The following is a 17,254-nucleotide window of genomic DNA, read 5'->3' on the forward strand; positions in this document are numbered from 1 at the left end:
CCCATCATCCTTCTAAGCTGACAATTTCCTCTCCCTTCTGAACCCTCTACTTAGACATTTGCTCCTTTGCTTTATTTTTACATGGAGCTCGTTCAGTGCATCTCACCTGCACCACGAGGCAGTTCCTCCTCTGCCTCATAATGAGAGGTTATTATTTTTTCATTATATTGCTGATTCAGAGTTTTGACACTGGACTGGGTACCCACGTTGTCTCTCTCTGAAAGATCTGTGGCAAGTATCATCTCTTCTCCCCCTGAATATGCCACAGAGATGTAAGAATCACCAGAAGGACCAGATTTTCAAGGGTATTTCTTTGTGCCCAGGTTTTCATCTAGAAAGGTTCTGGTTTGGCTGGAAGATCAGCACGCCCAAATAATTAATGCTTTGGCCAGAGAACGCCTTGAGGACCTGACAACTGAGAGGTATTAATAAAATGCTGCAAATGCTCCATTTTCATCCACAGAAAAATGCAAAATGTTCTTAATGAAATACATAATCTCCAGATCCTTTTCATTGAGTCATCTATGCAGAAAGCACATCCAACCAGGAAATCGGTAACATATCAAAAAAAAGAAAAAGAAAAAGAAGAAGAAGAAGAAAAAGAAAAAGAAAAAGAAAAAGAAAAAGAAAAAGAAAAAGAAAAAGAAAAAGAAAAAGAAAAAGAAAAAGAAAAAGAAAAAGAAAAAGAAAAAGAAAAAGAAAAAGAAAAAGAAAAAGAAAAAGAAAAAGAAAAAGAAAAAGAAAAAGAAAAAGAAAAAGAAAAAGAAAAAGAAAAAGAAAAAGAAAAAGAAGAAGAAAAAGAAAAAGAAGAAGAAAAATAAAAATAAAAAGAAAAAGAAAAAGACAAAGACAAGAAAAAGAAAAAGAAAAAGAAAAAGAAAAAGAAAAAGAAAAAGAAAAAGAAAAAGAAAAAGAAAAAGAAGAAAAAGAAAAAGAAGCAACCAAAGGTGGTAGTGCCTGACTTTTCCCACAAGGGGCTGGGGAAGGCAGGAAGGAGCTGCCGTTCAGCAAGGAGCACAGGGAGGTCTCCCTGATGAGACCAGACCTAGAAGCAGCTGGACAAGGTCCCAGAGTGGAAACTTGGCATTTGCCTAAATGGCAGGGACAATGGAAGCCGTTCCTCCTGCCATGGATGAGAAATTGGTCATATCTGTTGGCCCCAGTTCCCGAGGGTGGACCAGTAGCTGGAAGCTGCCAACAAGGAAACAGGCTGTGCTCGCCCCGAGGAGCGGGAAGATCCTGAGGGGTTTTGGCTCAGCGAGGAACACGCTGCTGCTCCTGTTATTATCTTCTGTCTACAGAAATGCCCAAGGTGCTGCTTCTGCCACCCCTTGCCTGGAAGGGAGACAACAGGAGGGAACATGCTCTTCTGGTGCGGATCATGGCTATGAACCCGTTCTGTGACAAAGGGGCTGGTGGAAGCTGGGATGATGCTCTGGAGAGGTGCAGGCTCCGGGCTGGAGCAGCAGTGACCCCCCCAATACCCCAGGGGTGGGCTCTGCAAATCCCTCTCTGCTGAGCTCCCCTCCAGGCAGGGTGTGGGTGTGAATTGCAGGACTTTAACCTGTGAAACCACTCCTGGTGTGGTTCTGGGGAGATGTAAGCCACTTTGTAGGAAGCCTAAATTTAGGCAGGGCAGCTTGAACCCCACTCTGGTCCCCAGGGCGTTTCTCACTTCCCTCTGGGGTGCAAGTGTCCCTGTCCCAGCTCAGCGTGGGACCCGGGCCATCATCCCACAGCCCCTGTGCCATGGGCCAGGGCTGTGGGCAACCTGGGGAGCAGCCCGGTGGCTGGCACAGCCCAGCAGCTCACCCCAACCCGGCCAGAGCATCTGAGAAGTCTCCGCAGGGGAGGGGGAGCCTGGAAGGACTCGCTCTGCCTCGTTAACCCTCCAGGAAACGTTTATTTACCCAGGCTTTTCCTGGGGAGAGGAACTGCGTGGTTCCTCCTCAGCTGAGGGATGGGGCATCTCGGCTCAACGGGTGTTTTGCGCCCCAGGTGCCTGTGATAACGTGCGCTGAAAAGGAAGCAGATGCCAAAATCTCACTTCTGCTTAAGGAGTGTTACCACGATTGTTGGCTGTAACGTGCCTGATTGGCATTGCAGGAGGAGTGGAAAGGTGTACCTCTTCCCTCGGATCAACTGAGCTATGTTGTACTTTCCCCATACAGCCAGGGGCACAGCCTCCTGTTGCAGCTGGTCAGTCCATCTCCCTTATTTTGGGTCTGGGGGTGCCACAGGAAAGAGCAAGACACCATAAATTGGGAAAAAAAAGTGAATGGAGAAACCCCAATCCAGGTCTGCTGGGGCAGCGGTACCCCCAGAGCTGTGAGAGCACCTCTCAGAGCACCTCCCTCGCTCTCGGCTCCTGGCTCTCACCAGCTTCGGGGCTCCCTAGGTCTGCTGGGGCAGCGGTACCCCCAGAGCTGTGAGAGCACCTCTCAGAGCACCTCCCTCGCTCTCGGCTCCTGGCTCTCACCAGCTTCGGGGCTCCCTGCTCAGGGGAGACACTGTCTCCACTTTGGAAAACTCTTGTAGATGAAGATCTTTGCCTGGACAGTGCCCAGTTTAACACCTGAGAAGACCTTAGCTGGTGAACAGAGAGCAGAGAGGAGCAGAGACCCTTCCCGTGGGGACACAGCATGCGGGAAGGTCTATGTTCCTACCAGCTGTGGGGCAGCAAGCCCTTTTCGCAGAGATCCAGTTCTCCTTGCATCAGGAGCCCTCCTTACATCTAAAATACCCTTTAGAAAGCAACACACAAAAGCAATGACACTGGTTTTGTGTGTGGGTTTGGGCAGCAGCTGGATATCCAGGAGCTGCAAGGGCACAGCTCCTGTGGCCAAACCCCTGGGATGCACTTAGACCATCTGGGATTTTCCACAGTCACCCCCTTTTCCACCAGTTGCTCCCTGTGCACCACCGAGACAAGATTTCTTATTAAAAAAATAGATCATAAAACCAAAGAATCATCTAAATTCAAAGAGACCTTTAGGATCATCGAGTCCAACCATCAACCCAACACTGACAAACCCACCACTGACGCATGTCTCTCAGCACCACATTTGCCCGGCTTTTAAATCCCTCCAGGGATGGTGACTCCATCATCAAGTCACTCCATCCTTCCAAGGCTTGACAACCCTTTTGGGGAAGAAATTTTTCCTAATATCCATCCTAAACCTCCCCTGGCACAACTTGAGGCCGTTTCCTCTTGTCCCATGGCCTGTTCCTTGGGAGAAGAGACCGACCCCCCCTGGCTATACCCTCCTTTCAGGGAGTTGGAGAGAGCAATAAGGTCTCCCCTCAGCCTCCTTTTCTCCAGGCTGAACACCCCCAGCTCCCTCAGCCTCTCCTCATAAGACTTGTGCTCCAGACCCCTCACCAGCTCCATTGCCCTTCTCTGGACCCACTCCAGCCCCTAAGTGTCCCTCCTGTCCTGAGGGGCCCAAAACTGGGCACAGCCCTCAAGGTGGGGCATCACCAGTGCCCAGTCCAGGGGGATGGTCACTGCCCCAGTCCTGCTGGCCACATTGTTCCTGGCACAGGCCAGGATGCTGGTGGCCTCCTTGGCCACCTGGGTACGCTTGCATTCAGCCGCTGTTGACCAACACCCCCAGGTCCTTTTCCCCTGGGCAGCTCCAGCCACCCTTCCCCCAGCTTGGAGCATCCATTGGGGTTGGTGTGACCCAAGAATAGGACCTGGCACTTGGCCTTGGTGACCCTCACACCATTGGCCTCAGCCATCAATCCTTCACAGATCATTGGCAGCCTCTTTGAAGCAAGATAGAGCTTCCTTGTGCCTCTGCCCCCAAATAACAATCCTTTCTGCTTTCCAGAAAGGGGTGGCACTCACAGTGGAGGTGTGGGACCGCGTGAGCAGGCTGGGAGCAGCGTGTGAGGGCAAAGGAGACATGAGAAACCCTACCGTCAACCACGGGTTTGGGCTGGGAGCTCTTCAGCCGCAGCGAGGGCCTGAAGCGGGTTCGGTCGTTGAAGCTCCAGCTCTTCTGGACTTTGGTGGGGCTGCCCTCGGTGGCCACGTCGGCACTTGGGGACCGGCGGTCTCCCACCGAAGACTGCCTGTTCTTGATGCTCTGCCCTCGGGGGCTGGCCATCCGCACCCGCTCCTTGAAACTCAGCTTCTGACTGTGAAGAAGAGAAATGCATTTTATTCCATGGTTACTCCACTCCTTTTTTTTTCTATTGCATGATATCAGGAAATAATTTCTAAAAATTCTCATTAGTACAAGTCTGTTTCTTACACACTTTTACTTTCACTGAATATATTTCCTTTGGGAATGAAACCGATTTGATGTACTTGGTTTTTTTGATAGAGGCATCATCAATGGCAGTCTATTTTACGGTACAGAATAACCTTGTAAAGGAAATTGAAATTAACAACGAGAAACAAATTTCACCCAATTGTTACAGATTCATCTTTTTTTATTCCTTGGTTTTTAGATAGATTTATTTTCATCTCAGTCAGCCCAGCTCAGTGCACTTCTGGCGGTCTCTTCAGGTGAACAAGAACAAAACGTATCCTGTTATTATTGCATGCCATGTAGGGGTCTTCTGGGTGGTTGGGTTGTTTTTTAAGCAGGCAAAACTACTGTTAGTATACTCATGCTTTTTCAAAACGTGGCACTTCCAACATTTCGTACACATCGTTAGTGATCACCCACGCCCAGATTTCCTCCTTACAGCACTTACTTGCATCAGATGAAACCCAAGGTCCCACAGCACGCCGGGTCAGCGCGGTGGGGTTAGGGCACTGCCACACCACGCCGTGTGCCCACTGTCCCCATTGCTGGAGTCAAACCTGGAGGTGGGTCCCACAGCCGGGGCTGGGCAGGAGCTTTGGGACGGGCCCAGGAGCCCAGCCAGCCCCAGGGCTGTCACTGCTGGAGCAGTGGTGGCCCTGTGGTCTTACAGTCGGCCAATTCTAAGCTGGTTTTTTTTTCCCTCCTGCTCTCATAGCCCTCCCCTCCGGCCAGCTCAGTGTGGGAGATGTAGATTTTCTACTTCCCAGTGCTTACGATTACCTTTGCTCATGTTCAGACACACCTGAGGAACACCCTGTGGTCACCGTGACCATCTGCCTCTGCTTTCTCTTTATTTAGCATTTTTGCTTGTCCCTTCCCATAGCAGAAGGCCCGAAGGGGAAACAGAAAGGAAGTCTGACATCAAGGCCTGGAAACCTTGATTTATCTACGAGATTAAGTCCAACGGCCCGTCCAAGGGAATGGTCGTCAATCCGTGCTCCTGTTCTTGCCAGGGAGGAGCTGCTCCTGGGGTGGTGTCACCGTGTCATCAGCCCTACTGCTCGGGCACAGGCTTTGGGGTGCTTTGAAACCCCCGCAGCAGAGACTGTCTCCCTGAAAATTATGCTGCATTTGAAGTTAAGACACTTTCTAGTATTCTCAAACTCTTGGCCTTTAACTTCAGTGTGTCCGTAAGATGTCCTCACCAGAAAGGCATCCTGCAGCTAATTACCCAGTGCTAACATGGACTATGTGGCTCTTAGATGTTTAACCTACTGCACTCTGAAAACACACCATTAATAGGTAGTTATATGAAATGGAAAGTAGTTATAAACCTCTGTGGCTGTGAAATTTCAAGATAATCAGGTATCTTGGTCCATGCACAGCACAGCCCAGCGCTCGGTTCGGAATGCAAACAGCACAGAGAGCAGGAAGGATGCAGTTTGTGGCAGGCAAAGAACATGCTGGGAAGCTTATACTGAGATCATTTTCAAGAATGCTAAACAATGAGCACGTCCACAGAAAGGTTATTAAATAAGTGCATTTCCATATGGCACGTTGAATCACCTGAAAGAATACCTCTGCTATAATTTCTGAATGCAATCCCCTCCTTCCCCTGCCCAAAGTAAGCACTTGTTGAAATAAACACGTGGCAGTGCTGGAAATGTTATCTATCTCCATCACAAACCACTACCCGGACCTGCAGCCCTGGGTGCTGGTGCACAGGCAAGGCAAACCCCCCAAGAACCTACTACTGGAAAGAAAAGGGAGTTCTAAAATTTAATTTCCAATACAAATTGCATTTCAGGACTGAATCACATTTCAGCTCAGGAATTGTACAACTTCATGAAAATATAAGCTGTAAAATACTTATTACCCACATTATTGCATTGCCATACTATACAGCATGAGCACAGAGTCAACATGGACTTCTTATTATAGATATTATTCCTAGGCATCTGTCCCCTGTGCTTGTTTTGCCTCCTCTTATGGCTCAAACTGTATTCGTATAGAAGCATGAATATGATTTTTTTTTGACAAATCTTTGAGTAAAAAAGCTTTTGGACAGCTCCTGTTACACTAATTCAAATGAAAGGAAAATTGATAGAATAGCCATAAAAACAATCAGTATGGACTACATTTTTTATAATCCCATAAGTTCCAAAATAAAAATGAAAACAAAAAAACGGGAACAAAGCATACATGTCGTTCTGTCAATTAATTTGTACTAATGAAAGCAATGGCTGCCTTTAGATGATTTGTACACATGGTTATTCCATTTCTAAAAGCTCAGTGGTACACAACGGCTCCTTAACCCGAGTATCTCTAGTTCCCCAAATCCAAGCAATGAGGCGCTGGTGAAAGGACCAGAATCGGGGCGTTTTGGGGGCACCCTGAGCAGGCTTCTCCCCACGGTGGAGGTCCCTTTCCCTGCAGACTCCATGGCACCCGGCTCTGGGCTCTGCAGCAGCAGCAGATGATGTCAGAGACACAGAGTGGAGAGGATCTCACCTCCTTCCCAGCACCTCTGGGCACTCTGCTCATGAATCAGTGGCCACCGCAGCCACCACTGGTGGTGGTTTATACACCTCTTTGCTTCCTACTACACTCTTCCTTGGCCACGGTCATCTCTTGGCACCTCCTGCTCCCCTGTTCCTGCAGGCTCTGAGCTGTGGAATGGGTTCCTGTCCATAACCCAAAGCTTTGCAGCACCTTTTAGTGGAGATCAACCACAACTGGGACCTGGGGGACAGAAGCAAGTGACCTTTCTCCATTTGTTTTTCTTCTGGAAGGTCGGTTGTAGGATCTCACCGCTCGTTCCTCCTGTCAGTACCTGCACGAGCCCTTCACGTCCCTGGGACAGGGAACCAGCAAGGACTTTCTAGTTCTTATGTCTTTAAATTCTGCCTTTTCCAGCTTTGTTTTCTGAAGGAGGAGATGTTCAAGGACACTAGAGGTCACTGTAGCTTCACTGCAGGGGACACCGGGACTTCTCTGCTGGACCAAGTGACTAGATTTGATAAGATTCTGTTGAAATTGATAAATGCTGACAAACCTCTGCTTTTCTCCCCCATACTCACAGCTCGCTCTGTCTCCCATGGACCACCTTACTACACTTCTTGGTTGACTGGGCACCTCTTTGCCTCCCAGTCCCTCTCCCCTGTCTCCCTGCCTGTTTCCCTGCACTTTGGGCCAGTTTTATCTTCTGCCCTGCTTCAGCCCCAGCCCTGCAGCACTGCTGCCGGCCACAATTATCCCTTTATTTTACAGCTTTTCACACTGAGCTGGCTGGTGGAAGCAGGAACAGGAAGAAATTGAAATGAACCAGAAGTGCCTGGAGGGCCTGGGGGTGAGGGAGAACACTTTGGGTCTCCAGTCCAGACAGAAGCTAAAACTGCCAAAAATTCCCACCCACGGCAGACAGCAGCAAGCAAAGGCATGTGCCAGTTTGCAGCAGTTTGCTTCCAAAGCAGATGTTGACTCTTACCAAGCCTACAGACAACTTCACTGAGATTGAGTTGAACAATTGCAATCGCAATGGAGAGCACAGTGAGGCCTGGGGTTCAGACCTTCAAGACTTCTCCACCAGTCTCACGCTAGGACCACGAACCCAAGAAACTTAGTGTTATATCTCATACCTTCAATGAGTAATAACGAGAATTTCAGGGACGTAATGTCTTAAAGTTCAATTGCCAAACAGAAAAAAAATATAGTAACTTCAGGGGCTTTGTGTATTTTTTCCTTTTTCAAAACAGTTTCCAGATTAAGAGAATTTTTTTTTTTTAAATCTCCGTTTTCTATCTTCAGTTTGTACTTCTATTGTATTTTAAGTTATTTGTTAAAAGTAAGAAAAAAAAAAAAGGCAATAAGCTTGAGTTATAAATCAAGGGTTGGTTTCTTCCCATAAGATCCACCCACCTAGGAATTACCATTTTTGGTAAGAGACACGGTTTCCACAGAATCCATCTGAGGCCGATGGTTATCTCACATGCATCCCCCTACTTCCCCGAGCAGGACGCAGGCACAGCTTCCTCGGGCTGTGTCCAAGGGGATTCTTCCCAGCAGCAATGGCCCGTTTTGGCCGTTGGCATGGCCTGGCCTGTCAGAGCTCAGCCTTCCCCACCCATCGGGGGATGGAGAACTCAACTGCCATGGTTACAAAAATCCTCTTGGACTCGGGGAAATGCCTTTACCCAAACCCCCAACCCCGGCTTTAGCTCCACGCAGGGTAACAACACATTCCAAAAGTTCAGGTCTCAGGCAGAGAAGGGAATGGGGTTTCGGGAAACCGGGCCAGTGCCAAAACCCGGCATTATCGGCATCGTATCCACGTCATCGCAGGCAACAGGCAACAAGGGAAGTACAAGCACTTAAATCAATCAAGAAACCTCCTTTGGAGGGGCGAGGAACCTTAAAGCACCGAGGAGGGGAAGTAAATGAGTCATGCACCTGCTGTTAGCCGGCATTCCCACACGTCATGTGAATAGGCAGGATGCTGAGTACCTATGTTTCCGAGGGGTGTACATCCTGAAGAGCTTCTGTTTATTACTACAAAGCTCACTAGGAGTGAGGGGAGACAGAGGAGCGTGTTACTGAGCGTTCTGCTGCTGGGGAAGGGGTCAGGCATCCCCCCTCCAGCCAGAGGGCACCCCCGGCCGTGTTCATGGGCAGCATGCGGAGAGTTCTCCCCAAATCCTCCTTCAGAAACGGGAGGGGGAGACAATTCCGGAGTATCATTTACTCGTGTCCCTCAGAGGATGAGTTCTTCCCCCGAGCTCCTGTACTGGCAAAACTCCTCCTTATTGCAGCAGAGAGCAGTCTGACAGGGGAGTTGGTATTCAGGCTCGTTAATTACAGCGCTAGAAGGGAGAGGCTCATCCTCTGCAGACACCGGCCTGTGTCCCGCACACAGCCTGGGACGGCTCCTGCTCCTGCTCCCGGCCTGGGGTGAGATCCATCACTCCCCACCGAGGCTCTTGCACGGGGAGAATCTCAGCCACGTTGTAGAACTGAGCAGAAATAAATGCTATTATTTGCCTTCAGTGTGTGCATTTGTAGATTCAGGGAATTCAACACACCAGCTTTTAAAATAACTTGCAGAACTCTAGAAATGATTTATAGAAATATCTCATTTTCAGCGTGGATTCACCAGAGAGGTTGACTACTTTCGATAAATAATTAGAATACTTATGTATAATACGTTGAGAAATACGTATTTTTCTCAAAAATTTGTATTTTTGAGAAATGTGTATAATATGTTGAGAAATACGTATTTTTCTTAAAATCAGTATGCAGGGACAACCTCAGGAGCACAGCTCCCTACCCAACTGCACGGCAGCCGTTAGCTACCTCCTGATGGACTGGGGCTCTGCACCTGACAAGATGCAAGAACTCATTGCTGTAAATACAAAAGTCACCGTGGTGGGAAAAAAAAAACAATTAGCTTTCACCTGAAGCAATCAAAGTTTGTCTCCACCGTTCCTGGAAGGGAGCAGAGAGCCAAGAGCATGTTGGGGGAGCAACGCAGCACACAAACACCCCCTGGGCGTGGGGTGGGACAGGCAGCAGCTCACTCCACACAGCACCCCATGCAGGTCACCCAGCATCACCCGGTGAGGAAGGAGTTAAACGGTGGAGGACGGATCTCTCCAGGTACACCCAGCAGTGCACATTTACGTTTTTAACCACAAACAGGGGTATTTTGGTGGCAGCAGCACCCAGCGGCCTGTGGGCGCAGGAGTGAGGAGCAGCCGCTGACCCTGCACCAGCATCTCAGGGGTTAATGAGGTCCTCTTTATACCTACGCTAATTTGAGGGTTTCTGAAGGGACAAACACCTTCCCTGCATTGAAAATGAGCCCCGATTTTTGGGCAGCAGCCGGGGGCCATGTCCTTGCCCAGGAGCGGGGTCTGGGGAAGGGGCTCCACTCGCTGCTCTGACCATGTTCAAACCCAGACCCCCCCCCAAGTTACAACATGTGGCTGGAAAAGTGAAAAACTGCCTAGATTTTCCCTTGCGAAAACCAGGACAAAGAAGCAAATTTCAGCAGCGTTAGTCTATTGATTGGAGTTTAAAAAAAAAGCAGTTTGTGATATTATCGGTTACCAGCAACAGGTCATTGCACCTACTGCACAGACCCCGAGACATCACAAAGCCATTAAGCAGCAGCGATTTCACAGATAAAAGAAATAAAAGAAACTACAAACCTGCTGGAAGCTTCCCCTTGTTCTTTTCTTCAGGTCAGGGAGTGGGAGGGAAAAACACACTTGTTATGCAGGTAATAATAGTCACATCTCTGGGCTACAGACCACGTTAGACACATGATAAACATAAATGGCTATGTTAATTAGTGTACAACACACACCAAAACAGTCAAGGGAGACTGGTAGCTACAAGGCTTCTGAAAAAGAACCTTTTTGGTTGATTTAACACGTGCACAACATGCGTCCCCCTCCAAAGCACAGGCAAAATGCACACATTTAACAGAAAGCTGTAGGCTCTTATTAGATACAGTTATCTCGGGTAAATAAAAGGTTTAATTTTAGGATAGCACAGCAATACGCTTATTTCAAGTAATAAATAGATGCATTTCTGAGGGACAGTCATATTTTAGAATATTTTAGGTGGGACACAACTTCATTATTTATGTAATTTCACATCTGTCTGTTTGTCTATACCACTGTTGCCTTCAACCTGGTTGTATATATCAAAAATCAATATTCCATGTAACTTTTAATCTAAAAGTTCCTTTTAGTCTGGAGCATTTGGGAATTACCATTAGAGCAATGGATCACTCGTGGCTCTGTTCTCGTCGACTCTTTGAAACCCAGAGATGAGCTCTGGGTAACCAGCCAGACCTCTTTTTGGCTGAGCTTTTTGGCAGATGGCCACCTTTTCCCTGCCACGTGGGTGTTCATCACCCAGAGAAACCACCCATCCTCCTGCACCATCTGCAATACCAGCAGTGAGGGTGCTCCTCAGGGCTTCCCCGTGAGGCTCTGAGCTTTTCCATCTTCATCGAGCACCCTTTGGTTCCTGCTCCGTGCCCTGTACTGAACCAGCCAACCCACTGCCTTCTGCTGACTCTTCTACTGAATTATTGGAGAGTCCTGGGCTGCTGGTGCTCTGCAAATTCTCACCCAGACCATACTCTCACCAAATATCTCCTGTCTGCAAACTGTGAAATCAGGGCCTTTTAATCGTCCTCCTCTGGCCGCGGGTGTCACTGAGGAGAACATCTGCCCTACGGAAATACTGAACAGAGGAGAAGTTGTGCCCAAAAAGAGCAAAGTCCCCAGAGCAGAATGCCCCAGACCTGCAGCTACGGCCCCGTGGAGAGGAACAGCCACGGAAATGCCCTTAAATCAAGGAACAGGCTCCACATTGAACCTTCCCTCCCTGCAGATAATTGGGAACCGGGTGAAACACTAACCCTGACACACGGGTGGGTTTTGGGGAAAGTGTTTCTAACACCTGGTCTCAGGTAAATGGCAACGATTTCATTTGTCCCAATGCCCCGGGCTCCTGCTAACAGTGACCTGGTTCGTTAGTCAGAATGCTTAACGAGAGGACTTAGGAAGACAAAACAAGGCGAAACAGACAAACAGTGATTCTCCATAAGCCAGAACAGACGACATGGTACCTACTTTGTAGGGCTGCAGGTATGCAAGGCCTTCAAATGGGGCTTCCAGGTAGCGATGGAAACCGATTTCTCATCAGCCGCGTAACTACGCCAGACGCACTGCGGGGGGGAGGGAGGGTGGAAAAGGAAAAAAAAACAAAAAAAAAAAGAAATTGAAAAGCAGATTAGTAACCACGACAGGCCAGGGCTCTCCTCTCTGGTTGGTAGCATTGATACATGCCTGAGGGGAGGGAGGGAACTGTCATAATATCGCCAGGCGGCTGCCAGGTTTGCTCGGCCGGCGTCAGAGGGTAAAAGCACCACGAGGCCTGGTGTGGGGAGACAACAGAAAAGCACACAGGATCCACCAGCACGAAGTGACACTCACCACCCCACTGATTATGGGGAGAGGGGATGGGCTCTGTTCCGTCCATTAAGGAAACACCACTAAAAACCTACCAAAACTTTTGTGACCCACGTTTTACGGGGTAAAGTAAGAGCTACTGGCCTTTGTGGAAGCACCAGAAGATACTCAGCAGATAAAGGTGCTCAAAAAAGCCTTGCACTGATTTATTTGTGACAAGTCCGTAGGGGACACCCACACAAACTCACAGCCTGAGGTAACGAAAGGGTCATAACACATTTTGTAAATGATAATGAAAACCAGACAAAAAACATCGGGAAGAAAAGTGACGCATTCTCTGTGGTTTGAAACGCTGGTAAATGTTTAAAAACATGAAATAAATCCTTTCAAAGGTAAGTGACCAAAGCACAGGATTGAAAATGTGTTCACCCCTTGGATTTATAACTGCATGTGGATGGTAAGAGAGAGCCTCAGTTCTACAGCCTGGAACAGCCTCCCTGCTGTCAACAGGACTGTATGAATCTGCACTTGAATCTGTGCTTCCTGTGCATTGTCAGCCATTAAATGTCACCCAGCTATTGCTGTATGGAGTCTAATAACCTGTGTTTTCCTACTGCATATCTCCCAGAAATACATCTAGTCTTCATCTACAGCTGGAGAACCTGTCACTTACTTTGTAAATTGTTCCACTGGTTGATCAGTCTCATTGTCAAAAATCTCTGTGTTATTTTTCATTTGAAATTCTGTTTTTTTCTTATAGCCAGTGGTATTTGTTACGTTTCTCTCTGCTACATGAAATAGTCCTGTAGGTTCCGGTACTTCCTCTCTGGACTTTTATGCTCAAATAATATTCACACTGAGTAATTTCTTATAATCTAAAGAAATTGAGAAAAGCATGCCCACATGAAGCATTTCATTCTTCTACAGTGATGCCTTAGCTCTCTTTAAGTCGGGGAAAGGCTCTAGCAGACAGTATATCTATGGCAACAGAGGAGTTAGCACAGACTAATTCAGCAGAGTGACTGATTAGAAAATAGACATTATCCTGATAAACTAGAGCACACTGCTTTCCACCGTAGCTCCTTATCAATATCCTCAACAGACAATTTAAACAAGCCCAGGCATTTCTACAGTAGACAGTGATCCGTAGCTTAGACACATCCTGCGTTTATCAACATGGAATTTTCTCCGGTCCTGGACTCATCTTTTCCAATCTTTTCTTTCCTTTTTCCAGCTTTCCACTCTTATTTATGAACTGTAGATGCTGAACTCTTGTTCCTCTGTGTTTCCTATCCTTCGTCAAATCCTTTCCAGAGTCAGTAATACTGGGATAGAGGCCACTTGTAATAGTCTGAATTAATAATTTCTAGTTCAAGTTCTGTATGTGGTGCATTAAGACATTTGGTAGGGATCATTCCACCCTCTAAAGTCACCCAGATCACCCTTGGGTTCATTCCTGGGTGCCTGCCCTCATCTTTCCTGCTCTGTCAGGCTTTGTGCTATGGGCAAATACCTCCATCAGCAATTTTATAATTATCTCCAGACCATGGAAAATGCTGAATATGAAAATGAACGTGTAAATGCTGGACAGCCTTCATCATGGGATCCCACCACAAGTGTCTTCCTTTCACAATGATTTTGCCCATTGAGAGTCATTTTCTGAAACCAGTCCATTAGCTGCTCTCAATCTATTTAGGGTGCTGCCTTACTCACCTCTTGGGTGAACTGTCATACAATAAAAAGAGCTACATCCAGACCCTAAATCTACTGTGTCTTTCCTCTGGCAACCAAACTTGGAAGAAGCAGATTAGAATATACGTGTTAGAAACTATCTCGGCCATTCATTCTACAGTGCGATAGATACAAAAGGACTGGGTTTATATTTATTAATTATTCCCATAAATACTTAATCTCAAATACTTAGTATGTAATAATCATTGAACAGTAAGAATAGAAAACATTTATTAACTTTAGGAATGCTTCATCTATCCTGGACTTACCATGAAACTCCAGTATATTCATGTTCAGCTTCTTTATTTGGATTTATTATTTCAGAATTTAAAAAAACAGCATGTGGCACACATAAAACACTTGGGATCACAAGAAAATAAACAAGGATGCTAGAAGATTATTCGCCCCCCGGCTTTTTTTTCAGTCCACCGTGTAGAATAAAGCAAGGTGCAAAATAATTCTTTAGAGGTTTATCTCATTTTTAACTAGGACTGTAAGTTAAGGAAAAATCCCATGCGAAACAGCTGTTTAACAATTATCATGACACTTCTGCTTAAAAAAAATAATTCTTTCTAAATCATTGATCTGCGCCATCACGTCAATATTGGAGCTGAAGCCCCTCCAGACAATCTGGAATTGCCAGCCCCGCATTTCCAGCTTCTGACTTGACTAGGAGTGAAAGCAATTCTCAGGGCAGGAGGCTGTTCATCTCCAATCACTCACTGGAGCTTTCTGAACCCCGTAGTAGACAAAAAGCAGCTTAATATGGGGAAAAGTGCTGCGCTGTCAGTTGGATTGTCTCGGGATCAATTCTATTTTTCCAAGTCATTTGCTAAGTGCAGGTGTACAGCTGCCATCCTCCACTTGGCCTCTTCGGCGTGGATAGAAGGGCTCAAAGCCCACACATCGAGATGCGATAGACACAATCATGGCAACACACAGGAATAAACCTATTTCATGAAACTAACCCAACGTTATTCCCACAAAAATTTCCAAACGGAAGTGATAAAACTTGCTCCAATAGGTACTTGGGAATCACTGAATTAACCTATTTCATGAAACTAACCCATCTGTTAAGCGTTATTCCCACAAAAATTCCCAAACTGAAGTGATAAAACTTGCTCCAATAGGTACTTTAAACCACCTCTTGTTATCTTTTCAGGGATTTCATAGTTACCTGGATCAGGCTGGCCGCTGGATTCCTCCTTTTCTCAAAGTGTTTCTGACGATGCTGCTCCTGCACTTTCAGTGCAAATCCCGAGCCAAGGATGCCCTGCAAAACAGCAACGCCACCCATCACTGCGCAGGCAGTTTTCTTCAACAGATACACACAACGGGCTACACGGGGTCTGTGCAGACATTTCACTGTAGGATTTCCCCAGCTACACCACTTCTGACTGTCTAGGGCTTCACCACAGCGACCGCCCCTCACTGCTCAGGGACACACAGGGGAATTGAAGCCAGGACCGATGAAACGAGCGGCTGCCAAATATGCCAGATACATATGGGCTTCAAACTCCGTACCTTCGGTGCTTATCACAAATTTTGCTTTTGGAAAAGTGAGAAAACACCTTGCTTTACGGATTGAGACCATTTCTTCTCACTCTTTGCCATCTAAATAGTCCCCAACGTTCATTCTACAGGCTCTGACAAAAAGGCGACGACGAAACGTCTCCCCTTTTGGCTTTTTTATGTTTGAATAAGTAAGAGAAATCTGACTCTTGCTGAACAGACCCAAAGAGTGAGGATGTTCCCCTCTGTGGCTGCCAGGAGGGTAGTATTGCTGCTGGATGTGTCTGCGTTAGAAGGAAGAATATTTCCACTTGATTCTTAGTCAGGGTAAAATAAGATCAGAAATGCACAAGATTTACACATATCTCTTGTTTTACAGGCAGACTCCACACAAAAGTGTTTGTGAGGAAAATGGGTGTCTGTACATAGATATGACATGAGGAACAAAAGTCCTGGCATGTAAGAGATTTGTAAGATTATTAATCTTTTACACATTGATGGTAGCCCTGCTAACGCTGACTCCCTTGGTAGTGGCCACTTGGCAACACAGAGAATTAATTATAGTAACTGCCATTAAATATCAAAGATTCACAAACAGGTAATGTATTATAATTATAACGCACTATAACACACCAGAGCTACTGAAATACTCTCTGTACTCAGAATAAGAAATGAGTGCAGTACACTGGATGATCCAGTGCTGTTGGGAAATGCTGGCTGTTAATCTCGTTTTGTCCATATGGCTGAAAACAAATGTGTTATTATTACATTCATATTTTATAGTGATCTACAGATAATGAACCCAGCTATTAAAATATTGATTTTCTGTATACATTGCACTGGATGCAATACAACAAAATACAAATGTCACTTCTGATTTAATGCTTATTCAATACTAATTTAAAGAAGAAAGGAAATTCACTCACAAAAATGAAGTTATTTCTGAAGCTACACTATAGTCATTAGATGGTTACCATTTCCATTAAAATCACCTGAATGTTGATAAAAGCAACATAAATAAACTGTCATGTTTAGTTACAATCATTCACAGAAAATGGTAGTTGCATTTTTACATTCAATGACATTAACTTGTGGTTGATTTAATGCCTTCTGCTGCTCTCTTGGGACCTGAACATGGTCATACAAGACAACCTATTAGAAACAGCTCACTTTTTTTTCAATAGAATCTAATTCAGAAAAACATACCAGCTGGGTTGGGGTTTTTTTTTTTCTTAAAAGCAGTAATGTATGAGCCACAATTCATAGCAAAAAAAAAGGAATTTCAGCCTTACGCAAGAGTTTGCTGCCTGATTTAGGATTATTTCCCGGTTTTGTCCTTGCCAAAGAAAGTCCCCCAGACTCAAGGAGTGATGGCAACACTGGACGGTTGGGTTGGGTTTTGGCTAGGGGTTCCCCGATGTTCTCAGAGAGCAAAAACCCTCAGCAGTTCTTCATGCAGAGAGGCAGAGAGCCTCCTTCAGCTCCTTGCGTGGTACCAGGGGTAGGAGCTACTCCTGAAGTCTCTGTTCCCTTCTCCCAGCCCCTCTGGGCATACTCACAGCAGGCAGCGCGAAGAAGGAGATGCCAAGGAGAGCAAACCCTGCCGACAGCAGCCTTCCGAGCCAAGTGAGGGGAGTTTTGTCACCGTAGCCAATGGTTGTCAACGTGATCTAAAAAGAAATTAATGAATACTGCGGTTAACCAGAAGTCACCAGGAGATCAGTTGCAGATTATTTCCATGGCACGAAACAGCATTTCCACTAG

The 17,254-nt window shown here is 46.5% G+C and overlaps 1 protein-coding gene across 2 annotated transcripts in view; it reads right to left on the reverse strand.

Annotated features, from left to right (window-relative positions):
- The window catches only part of KCNQ5 (potassium channel, voltage gated KQT-like subfamily Q, member 5), a 73,663-nt gene that overhangs the window by 19,184 nt on the left and 37,225 nt on the right, over positions 1 to 17,254 (reverse strand). For both annotated transcript variants that reach the window (XM_014949359.1, XM_014949360.1), the window contains 5 exons: positions 17,050 to 17,160; positions 15,156 to 15,251; positions 11,909 to 12,003; positions 10,469 to 10,495; positions 3,926 to 4,146 (listed from right to left, as the gene is read on the reverse strand). In XM_014949359.1, the coding sequence (XP_014804845.1) occupies positions 3,926 to 4,146; positions 10,469 to 10,495; positions 11,909 to 12,003; positions 15,156 to 15,251; positions 17,050 to 17,160 (550 nt within the window). The remainder of the gene's footprint in view (positions 1 to 3,925; positions 4,147 to 10,468; positions 10,496 to 11,908; positions 12,004 to 15,155; positions 15,252 to 17,049; positions 17,161 to 17,254) is intronic.

The sequence above is a fragment of the Calidris pugnax genome, unplaced genomic scaffold (genome assembly GCF_001431845.1).
Source record: "Calidris pugnax isolate Ruff unplaced genomic scaffold, ASM143184v1 scaffold132, whole genome shotgun sequence".
Classification (NCBI taxonomy): domain Eukaryota; kingdom Metazoa; phylum Chordata; class Aves; order Charadriiformes; family Scolopacidae; genus Calidris; species Calidris pugnax.